This window comes from Rattus rattus, chromosome 1 (assembly GCF_011064425.1).
Source record: "Rattus rattus isolate New Zealand chromosome 1, Rrattus_CSIRO_v1, whole genome shotgun sequence".
NCBI classification, from domain to species: domain Eukaryota; kingdom Metazoa; phylum Chordata; class Mammalia; order Rodentia; family Muridae; genus Rattus; species Rattus rattus.
Window position 1 is genome coordinate 245,546,787 of NC_046154.1, and position 12,001 is coordinate 245,558,787.

At 45.2% G+C, this 12,001-nt stretch overlaps 1 protein-coding gene across 2 annotated transcripts in view; it reads right to left on the bottom strand.

Annotated features, from left to right (window-relative positions):
- The window catches only part of Trappc9 (trafficking protein particle complex 9), a 464,527-nt gene that overhangs the window by 161,254 nt on the left and 291,272 nt on the right, over positions 1-12,001 (bottom strand). For both annotated transcript variants that reach the window (XM_032916426.1, XM_032916420.1), the window contains one exon: positions 4,696-4,838. In XM_032916426.1, the coding sequence (XP_032772317.1) occupies positions 4,696-4,838 (143 nt within the window). The remainder of the gene's footprint in view (positions 1-4,695; positions 4,839-12,001) is intronic.

Consider the following 12,001-nt stretch of genomic DNA (forward strand, 5'->3'; position numbering starts at 1 on the left):
TTCATGAAATTAATTATTTATCGACATTTCATTTTACAATTAGCAAGTTCTGGGTCCATCTAAGAAACCGTTGGCCCCAAGTCAGGAAGATGCTCTACTATGTACGTCTCCTCTGAGAGGAAGAAAAGGCTCTGCAGGTCTTCATAAATCTGGCTTTGTATCCTGCTAAAAGTCAATGGTGGCATGCATTCCTTCTGGTCTATTCATTCACTGTCTTGTCATACTTGGGCACACTGATCTCTAGGCCACAGTGGTGCCCACAACACTCTCTTGATTACTAACTACATCTTTCCTTAAGTCTTAAAATCACATCCCCAATTCCTCAATTTTGTTCCTTTAGGTCAAGTAATGCTGCCTCCTCTGGTTCTGGTCTATTTCAAGATACTATTAACAACCACTTTCAAGCGTCTGTTTTTAAACGACAGTGTTAATAAATATTGTTAAGATTTTGATTGGAATTGCCTTGAGTTTAGCCAATATAGAGGAAACAGAACTCTTGACAAGAACCAGCCCTTCTGACCACAGCGCCCAACTGCCGCCAGGTGTTCAAGTCTCTTCCCTGTGGTCTGACATGGAGATGGAAATGTTTACAATTTTATCCCTGGGGTTTCTGTTTTGGTTTTATCAAAACATTATTTTCAATTTTAATCTTTAAATGTCCAATTGTTTGCTGCTAATAGACAGGAATATAGCTGACTGTGTGTACTGAGCAATGGCACACAGTTTTTACTATCCATGTCTTTGATTATTCTTTTTTTTTTCTTTTTTCTTTTTTCTTTTTTCTTTTTTCTTTTTTTCGGAGCTGGGGACCGAACCCAGGGCCTTGCACTTGCTAGACAAGCGCTCTACCATTGAGCTAAATCCCCAACCCTGTCTTTGATTATTCTTTACTTTTTTAAACCTTATTGCCCTACAGAACTGCCAGGGAATAACAGAAGGTTCACAGGACAATTTTCTTGGCTCCTATTCATGGAGAGATGCTCAGGCTTGCCCTGCAGTAACAGTAACCCTATACTCTCTGCCCGAGTGAGAGTTTTCCTCTTTGTTTTGCTAATGACATAAATGTCAATGGTCGATTTTTTTTTTACAGTGCTTAAAACTAAATGTATCTCTAGGATAAACTCCAGTTCTTGGTGCTATACTAGACCTTACATATAGCTAAAATTGATTTATTTTTTGTTGTCCAACTCAGCCTTTGAAAACTTGAGGCTGCTGGCCTAAAGTTCCTTTCTTCCTGTGATGTGGTGTCTCTGGAAAGTATAGCATGGTGAGGCTGGGGTCAAGAGGGACCCTCTCTGCCTGCTTTTTAAATGAGCTTCCTTGAGGGCACTGTGCTTGCTTTCTTAAAAGCCTTCACTATTTACTGGAGAAGTCACCTGGGCCCACAGCGTGCTTTGTGAGAACTTTCTAATCAGAAGTCTATTCACACGCTCTATTCTTCTCGTGTCAGCTTTAGTACTCTGTCCACTTTCATCCTTCAAACATTGATCCATTTTGCCTAAGTTGTCAAACTCCCCGGGAGTGCTACAGTATTCTCTTACATTTTAAACACCTAGCTTGTACAAAACCTCCAGAATGCCACATCTTTCATTCCTTCTACTTGCAATTTGTGTTTTTCCCCCTCATTGCCCTAGTTACAATTCATTCTATTATTAATCTTTCTAAAGTATCAGCTCTTGGCTCTATCGAATCCACAAATTCTCGTTCACTCCCCATTTACCGATGACATACACTCTTCTGGGTAATTTCTTCTATTTACTCTGAGAGAACTGAACTCTTCTTTGTGTTTCAGAAGCCACCTCACTGATGTCAAGCCATCCATTTCTAGTGTAAGTATTCACTCTTCCATAACGACAATTAGGTGAGCTGGTTAAGAATGTCTGGATTGGGGGTTGGGGATTTAGCTCAGTGGTAGAGCGCTTGCCTAGCAATCACAAGGCCCTGGGTTCGGTCCCCAGCTCTGAAAAAAGAAAAAAAGAATGTCTGGATTGGCTACAGCATTCCTGTGGGGTTTTTTCTACTTTGTCTAGCTGTCATATCAGAGCCTATAGGAAGAATGATTAGTATCTGTCTCTCCCCTTTGTGTGCCAATTTTATTTTGAAACTATGTCTTTCAGGTGTATGGTTAGAACTGTTATATGCTACTGAGAATCTAATTCTTCAATCATTACAAGTTTGCCTATTTTTTTCTCTGAAAGGCTATATGTTTAATGTTAATAAGTCCACACCAACTTGCACATTTGATTCAGGTTTATTGTAAGAGGCATAGTATCTTGCTGTCTTGCAGGGTCTGAAAAGCCCTACTGTCAAATGCAGTGCTGGATCTGTCTACACTGGGGCAGCTTCCCCACTCCCAGCCCAGGGGGAGCTTGGGCCTTTTCTGTTTACCCACTTATCTGATGTTCCATTGCTCGGTTGCTCCTGTGTGTAGATTTGTGTTCCCATCCCATGCTAATTCTGTGTGACAAGCTCCTATCAGGCTGATGAAAGGCAAAAGTTGCTCTGTCTGCCCCTTTTCCCACAGAGACTGTACAATGCACTGAGCATTTGGGGGTTCTGGCTAGAAACAGGGCAGAAGTGCTTCCAGGGATCTGACACATGATATGTTAGACAAACGAGGAGAGCATGGGACAAGGACACACACATGCATGTGTACACACACACAGACATTCCTGTTAGAAGCATCTACAGGAATGCTAACATAGCTCAAAGGCAAACAGATGTTTTCCAATGGATTAAATAAAATAATGGCAGTTTGGGCTGGAGAGATGGCTCAGCGGTTAAGAGCACCCAACTACTCTTCCAGAGGTCCTGAGTTCAATTCTCAGCAAACACATGGTGGCTCACAACCATCTGTAAAGAGATCCGATGCCCTCTTCTCTTCTGTCATATCTGAAGACAGCTACAGTGTACTTATATACAATAAATGAATAAATCTTTAAAAAAATAATGGTAGTTTAACTAAAAGAACACATTTAGGAGAAAGATGCAGTGGAAACCCCTAGAGTAACCTGCCTTGACACAGGCTCAGGCTATAAGAGGCTGAGTGGTTATTACCGAACTTGGTAGGAATACTGGGATAAGCAGGGAGAGAGAGAGAGAGAGAGAGAGAGAGAGAGAGAGAGAGATCTCTCCTGATCTGAGAAGGAGGGACTTGAAACACAGTCCCCTCATTAATGGATCTTTCTGTGAGCCAGGTAGGAACTGGAGACAAGCAGACTGGAGCCAAGGGCCCAACTGATCAACTCTCTCCATGGAGTTAAGGATACACAGGGGCCAGAGTGATCCACAGAAAGTGAATTCCATCCCAGGATTTTGTGATGAGTTAGATTTAGGGATGATGGAAAAGGAAGATCAGAAGTGAACTCTCAAACCCAAGAGCTGGGGAGAGAAATGCCCTGGACAATAGGAGAGAATCTGAAGGCCACGGCCTGGTAACAAAGACCAAAGTGGTCTTTCAGCCAACAGCCAAGTCAGTCCACTTCCACCTTAAGTTGCCATTTACGGTTCCAGAGGCCATGATGAAGCAGCACATGTCAGTGAGGCACAAAGGAGAATTTGTAACAAGCTGTGCCACATCTGAGAAGTCCTATGGGCAGTGGCAGCAGAAGAGGAGACGGGGCAGGAAAGGCAGCCATGATGGATACAGCACAGCCATGTGCAGAAGGCTTGGCATGCCCTAACACCGGCTGTCAGCGCTAGCCAAATCTGCCCTGGAGGCAGGAGCTTTAAAGCTTCAGACAAATTCAAACAGAAGCCACCTTGGCAGTGAGGACCAAAAGAGGTGATAGATGATGAAAGGAGATGCTAAAAGGCCCAGATAAGCCATTAATTCTTGCTGAAGCCTTTCTCCAGTGGCTGGGGGGAAAGTGAGTTAGATCCATTTAAATGGATTTTTCTGTCAGCATTATGATAGACACCATACCTCTATTTTACCCTATAGAATAAATGAGAGGGATACGTAGCACAGGCCAGGGTGATTTTTGTGAGATCCAAAGACGTGACTGCTGTTTTGCTGGATTAAGCATAAACAGTCCTGACCTAGCCTGCCATCTTGGCAAATAGGCCAGGCACAGCTGAGCCTGGCACTCTCAGGGAGTTCAGTGAAGGTGTGGCCATACTACCTAGGGGCTGCACATGTTGGAGGAGGCCTCTAAACTGGCCTTAGGGCTTCTGGGAAGCATGGGTGCCCCTCCACAGCCTGAGTGTGAGGTGAGGAACTGTCACCTTCCACCTAAGAGAAAAACATGTGACTTGGAAGTAGACAAACCCACCCTTCTCTTTCCTGAGGAGATCAATATGGAGGAACTGGTGGCAGAGACGGGGGAACAATTTCCTGTGCAGAAGGAGCTGGTACTGTGCTGAGCTAGAAGGTCCTTGTGGTGCTGAGCAGTGAGCCCTGAGACAAAACGTTCATCTCCCCAGTCCCAGGATCATTACAAAGAACAAGACTGGGTTCCTCCGAGAGTTCCAAATATAAACAAAACTCTGTGCAGAGTCCAGGTTGAAGAAGGGGCAGTCAAACTATAGAGAAGCACCTGCCCTGGTAGGGCCCCCACGAGGACTGCCAGCACAGCACCCCAGCCAGCCCATTCCAGCTGCCCAAACATACCAAGGACCACTGCCCCACCAAAGCCATGCGGGGAGCCAGTCTAACCAGTGTTAAGAGATATCCCCTACCCCTAGCCTGGTTACCTGGTTGCTGGAAGTGTGCTGACTCTGGTAAAAAACACAGAGGGTTCAACTTCCACGTGTAGTCCCAGAGAGAGGTTCCTGTAATACCCTTCCACGTGGCCTGGGCCTCCAGAGTACTTGAAGTTCAGGATAGCTTCCAGAGTCTAAAAAGTTAAAACAAAGACCAATCAGTAACCGTAAGTAGATGAGGTTCCGTGCCAGGAGAGGCAGGCAGGTGCACGTAGGCAGAGTCTCAAGATACTTTCACACGATGAATTCAAGCAACCGCCTGAGCTTGTACTGTGAATCTGGCACCATTTTTCCCGTGGTACCAAACGTCTGAACAGTCCTCTGCTGCAATGCAAGTAGAAGGGGCTCTAATGTGCACAGGGAAAACACGGGGACTACTGTTGTGGTTTGCCTTGCCAAGATGTGGTGTGGATAACATGGTTGGTGAACAGAGTTGGTGGACTGGGTGATCAGCATATTGTTGGTTTTATAAATTGCAGAATGGTAATAATGATGCTTAGTTCACCTATGTATAGGAAAAAGTTTTTTAACTGGACAAAAAGGGGGAAATGTTGTGGTTTGCCTTGGGGTTTTCTCTGAATTTGTTAAATAAAGGCAAGAGCGTGAGATTTGGGCAGAGGTAGGAGTTGGGGTGAGAGGGGATTAGATTCAGAGTTAGGTTGACAGTTGACAGTTGGAGACAGTTGAGCGAGTGGAACCTGAGGAGGGGGGGGGGAGGATTGACAGTTGAGGGAGGAGGGGTTAGAGAAGGAAGCCAGGGGGAAGAAGGGAGAGGGAGGTGGAGAGAGGATGGGGAACTGGAGAGGAGTAGAGGGACCAGGGGGGAGAAGAAGGTGGGGACTTGGGTAAATAAAAGGTGCAGGGATGAGGAATTTGGGAACTGGGATTAGGACAGTGTAATGTGGATCTGCCAAATCTAGACGCTGGATTGCTTTAATGCTAAATGAGTGTGTTTTTTTTTTAAGAAAGAGTCTCAATTTAAGTAAGTGTGGCTGGGCTGAGTTTATGCCAAGATATCCAGCAGATATCTGGGGCACTGAGTGTGGAACCCTAGCAGGTAAAAACACCAGTTGTATGCTCTTTTGTGTAAGAGTCTCAGTATAAGAAAGTGTGTGGCTGGGTTGTGTTTCTGCCAAGATATCCAGAAGATATCTGGGGAAGCGAGGTGTGGAACCCTAGCAGGGAAAAACACCCTGAGGGAAAACATTCCACCCCCGGTTTTCGTTTATACATTTTTACTTTTACTTTATTTTTATTTATTTACGACAACAGACTACGCATTAGTAGAAGGCAGGGAAGGACAGCCTCCGAGCAGGCGCTAGAAGGCCGCTTCCACTCCTAGGCTGACCATAACTAAAGCCTGAGAGGTCGGAGGGAAGTACAGCAGAGGCCCTTCCAGAAGGACAGGGCCACTGCACCAGAAACAGGACATGGAATGATGAAGTGGCATCCAAATGGGCAAGAAGGCATCAATCAGTATAAAGCCATACCCTCCTCTCCTTGGCTCTTCCCCAGGGCCTCCCCTACTGAGGACTCTTACAAAGGATGATGGGAAAGTAGGAGGGAAGGCCACGCCTCGCTTGGTGATGCAAGCATACAGGAGCATCCGACCAACACACGAGGGAGGCGAGCCCCAGCCCAGTCTAACCATATCTGACCCTCCTTTCTTTTGAGAAGAAATCTCTGGATGCTGGAAGAGAGCCACCCAGACCAAGAGCATGGAGGTGTGTATGTGGTGGGGGATAAGGGAGGCCATACAGAGACACCAATAAGGTACGAAGAGACAGAGCACCATTCTTAGGAATGCTAAACAAGGCTTCCCCACCATTGTTTGGAAGTCCAGTGCTGCTGTGTCAGGGAGAAGACTCATACCGAGCACCTGGCAGTACACTGGACGGTGAGTCGCTATGGTGCAAGACGAAGAGGTACCAAGAAGCTGCAGGCAAGACATGTGATGATGAACTGCATCTACCTAAGACTAGAGACGATAAGCCTAAGAGGTAAGTCCTTCAGGACTGTGATACCAGTCTCAAAGTTCTGCAGGACCCTGAAGGAGGAACAGCTGGAGCAGGCCCATGGCCCTGCATGCAGACAGAGGGATACCAAGGACAGAGGACATGGCACTATAGAAAAGCTGGCGCCTCCCATGCCCCGCCCCCCAACTCAGTACATTCTGCAGGGATCTGGAGCCTGTGGGACACAGGGAGTAGCCATGGTAACAAGAAATCTTGGCCCAGCGAACTCCTGACTAAAATGATGGAACCTTCTCCAGCAGTGTCCTCAAAGAGGTGTTGACAGCAGCGGCCCATGGGGCAAATCTAGCCAACGCCTGATTCTGCAGGGCTGGGAGCAAAGAACCGCACTGAATTTCTTACAGGAAATAAAACAAAACAAAATAGAAACAGAAACTTCCTATGGCTGGCCAAGTCAGAAACATTCAATTATAGAGTCTGACTTTGCTCTTAAGGACTGGAGAGATGGCTCAGCGGTTAAGAGTCTGAATTGCTCTTTCAGAGGACCTGAGTTCTGTTCCTAGCACCCATGTCTGCTGACTCATATCTACCTGTAACTCCAGCTCCAGGGAATCTAAATTCCCTCTGGACTCCTAAGACACCTGAACACACACACACATTCTCTCTCTCTCTCTCTCTCTCTCTCTCTCTCTCTCTCTCTCTCTCTCTCTCTTTCTCTCTCCCCCTCCCTCCCTCCTTCCATCTCTCTCCTCCCTCTCTCTCACTCTTTCTCATACACACATGCTCTTATTAATAAAAACTTTGCAGATAGAACTTAGAGGAGAGCATGCAGGCAAATCTTCCTGCCTCCCAGACCACAGCAACAAAAGCACAGGAGACAGAACAGAACCGGGGAGGTGCATGGGTGAATGGACACAAGGGATACAGGGCTGATAATGTCCGTGCATGTCAAGGAAGAACAGCACACCTGGACTTTTCAGAAGCAGCAATGCCAACATATGTGTATGAGCTTAGCACTGGCATGGCTGTGCTGGGGCCTCCAAGCACTGTAGTCTGTGGTCACTGTCCCCTGGCTAGTGTGACAGGGAGCTATATTCCCAAGAGGCTAGAAGGAGGTCCCTATATTTAGCTCTTGTCTCAGTTAGGAGTACTATCGCTGTGATGAAGCACCACGACCAGAGCAACTTGGGGAGGAAAGGGTTTGTTTGCCTTATGTTTCTACACCATAGTCCATCACTGAAGGAAGTCAGGACAGGAACCCAAACAGGACAGGAACCTGTAGGCAGGAGCTGATGCAGGGCTGTGGAGGGGTGCTGCTTATTGACTTGCTCTCCACGTCTTAATCTACTTTCTTACAGAATCCAGGACTACCTGCCCAGGGATGCCCCAACCCACACTGGGAGAGGCTCCCACAGCAATCACTAATTAAGAAAATACCCTACAGGCCTCCCTATAGCCATCGTATGGAGGCATTTTCTCAATTGAGGTTCGTTTTGTCCTCTCCAGTGACTCTAACTTCTGTCATGTCTACATAACTATCCAGACCTCCTCCCCCAGATCCTGCACTCTTCCTACACTGACTGCTTCTGCTGACCCACTTCCTTGCAATGAGAAGGCAGACATAGCCTTTAGGTTTTTTAAAAATCAAAAGAAACTACATTCATGTACCTCCTATCAGAGAGAGGATGTGGGGAGGGAAGGCAGTTGGCAAAGTCTCTTCAGCCTGGTTGGGTGGAAGGAGAGAAGCTGGGGTGGCCAGTGATATCCAGTTTGCCACTATGGATCTGGGACACTGAACCTCAGCTTGCCATTCTCAGCCTGAGCCCATCAACCAGTAAAGAGTGACAGCAACTGTCCTAACCTCCTTAGACTTTCATGAAGAATCAAGAAAAAAATACACGCTAAGTAAATTCTTGTCCTGCTATGCAACCTAATCCACTGCCAACAGGGCTTAGAACAAGAAAAAATGGGCATGTATATCATTTATTGTTGAACTTCAAAAACTGGATATATTTTGGAGAAAAAAAAAGCAAAAACAAAAGAAAACAAAAAAAAAAGCAAAAGCAAAAAACAAAGAAAAACAAAAGCAAAAAACAAAAACAAAAAAAGCTTTGAGCCAAAGGATGATTTACTGAGAGAAAATATCCCTACCAAAGTCACCATTTAATTCTCCCAGGGCACAGGTTCTTAGCACTCTATGTCACTCTGTTGACAAATGGCCACCGGAGATGAACAGAGGGGTTCACCTGCAGAACCTTCCTTGTCTTCCCAAAAGAAACCTCTGTACCCTCTGCAAACCACCTGCCCATTTCCACATCCCACCACCTCCATCCTGGTCCCTGGCAACCTTCCTGCATGTGTTCTCTATGTAGTTGACTATTCTAGGAGCCTTGGGTAACCAGTGATTGGCTTATTTCAATGTCAAAATCCTCTTGAGGCTCAACCTGTGTTTGAGCCCAGTCGCCTCCCTTTCAAAGGCTAAGCAGCACTGCCCCGTGTGGCCTGGCTGCCTGATGCATCATGAGTGAGCCTGAAGCTTGCTCCCACCTCATCCTAGTAAAAATGTCACCATGACCAGGGGCATGAAAACACAGCTGCCTTGCTTTCGTCTGTTTGGGGCATGCGGAGGGGAGAACCTCTGTATGATACATTTACTCTGCATGCACTTTCTGAGGGAGTTACCAGGGCCCTCACCACAGCAATATGCCACTTGACCCTTCCGCTAACACACGTGTGGTTCTGGTTTTCTCTCACCGATACTCATTCTTACTTCTGTGGTAATGGCTGTCCTATGGAGTAAAGCCGCATTTCACTGCAGCTTAGGTTAATGTAGTTCCGCTCTCTTCTCTCCTGTCAGCCTATTGTGTATCTTCTTGGAATGAGATCCATTCAAGTCCTCAGTCCCATGTTAGTAAGGTCACTGTTCCCGTGACTTCCACGCTCACCCTGTTTTCATGCCCATGGGTATGTATTGGGGGGGGGTCATTCAAGCTTGTGACACCAACAATGCTGTCACTGACCCTCTCTACCCACTTAAGTAACCCTCCTCCTGAGCTCACTCAGAGCAACCCAAACCTCTTCTTTACTAACAAAGTACTTGGTGAAGTAGGTGGCCTCACAGACACCCCAAATTCTCTTTCCACTCCCATGAGCCTGAAGCACAGACAGACAACACGTCATCTCCAGAGAGCAAAAGGTTTTTTGCAAACATGTCCTAGATATCCCTTGAAATCACAAAAAAAGGGTCTTCTGACAATTCTGAGTCCAGTTGATTCTAGCTAGTAAGATATTCTCTCTCTCTCTTTCTCTCTCTCTCTCTCTCATTCATCATTTCAGAGCCTCCCAAGACTGTGAGGATCTGGCCTTGATACAAGACAGATGTGGCCTCTGATCTCAGAAAGAGCAGTTAATGCATGGATATAGAAATAAACCAGTACGTGAGCAAACAAGAGAAGCCATCAACCAGCAAGAATGTGGCACCTTGCTCTTCAGTAGCTTTTAAAAAAACCAGGATCATGAAGCAACCACAAGGCAAACTTATAAACCACCTTTGGAGAGGACTGTGGGAGAAATCACCCAGGGGTGAACAAAAAGTACACAGATAACTGTCGAGCACCAGGGAACGTGGAAGAAATAGCCTGCTCCGATTTTCTTGAAATTGGCTGTTTCTTTACTCTGTAGAAAACCAAAGAAAGGATATAATTATGGGGGAGATATCTAAGTTATGAAAATCAAGCACGGAAAGGGTTTTGTGAAATTGAGTACTGCTGCCTTTCCTCCTAATGATTAAAAGGAGGAAAACGAAATAAAAAGCAGCCTGGGTCTGGTAAAATTAGAATCTTTTAATGAAACCATAAAGCGGGCTGACAGGCAAAGGCACTGGATGTTCAGTATGGTTGGGGAAGATAGCTGTCCATCCTGGAGACCTTATGGTCCCTGCACAGAGCACCGTCTCACCTTGAGAGAAGACTTACAAAAGGTTGCACTGAGCGAGGAGCAAAAGACAGAATATTTGTTTTCAAAGCATAGTACAACTGGTTTTTCAAGCCATAAGTGGTTTTTTTAGTGGCTGCTTTTTATTGAGCATCTGTATAAGGAAAAAAAAAAAAAAAAAAAAAGAAAGAAAGAAAACCTAGATGGAATGATCTGTGCACTGTACCTATCAGAAGGAAGGTGCTGTCTACACAGGCAAGTGTCTTTGTTTCCTCTCCTGCTGTTGTGATAAAAACACCCTGACCAAGAAACATGAGGGAGAAATGGTTTGTTTCCCAATTCCATGTTTCAGTCCAATCACTAAGGGAAATCGAGACACTGGGAACGTGAAGCTGCTCCTTACATCCAGTCAGAGGACAGAGTGATGAATGAATGCAGAATTCCAGGTGCCAAGGCCTGGCAATCTGGAGTTGGTCCACGAAATCCATAAGATAGTGATGAGAACCAACTTCAGTTAAGTGTCCTTGACTTCCACATGCATCTCTCTCTCTCTCTCTCTCTCTCTCTCTCTCTCTCTCTCTCTCTCTCACACACACACACACACACACACACACACACACACAGGTGCATGTGCGTTATAACAAAAGTCCCATCTTTTTATCAGACCAGTGTTTACTAAATTGCTGAAATCAAAAAGTTTATAAGAAAACATTTTGAGGCTGGTATTTCTCATAAATTTAATTGTAAAAGTCCCTAATGACTTTGTAAGTATGAATCAAATTTACATCACACATCATAACCACTAGTCTTAGCTCAGCAATGCAAAGGGGGTTTAATCTTTGTGCATAAACTCATGATGGTCTCTCACTGTATTTACAAATTATCAACGGGAAAGAGAAGTAAGCCACGTGATCAATGGAAAAGGCAACTACAACATTCAAAACCCATCTATGACTCAAAAAACTTTTGAGCAAATAACGCATTATAAAATGCACCATCAAAACCTTAGGGAAAATCCATGCTTAACAGTAAGTAACTAAATATTTCTACCAAACACTTAGAAGGATACTGTGTTCAATTTCAACATCAATCAATTAAAGGCATGCATGGAGAAGAAGTAAAACTATTCAGAGACAAAATCTCCTGGAATGCTCACAAACTGCTGGTCATGCTGTAAAACAAGACAATTGCTTTGAAAAAACAGTTAAGTGATTTCTTGTAAACTTAAGTTTGCACTCCTCATATTACTATTGGGCAATATGACTTCCCACCAAGAAAAATAAAAATACCCATCCACATGGTATGAAAATGTCTGTACTCACAGTGACTCTAAATTGGAATAACCACAGTGTCCAGTAAGGAATGAGTGGATGGACAGATAGTGTGTCTGT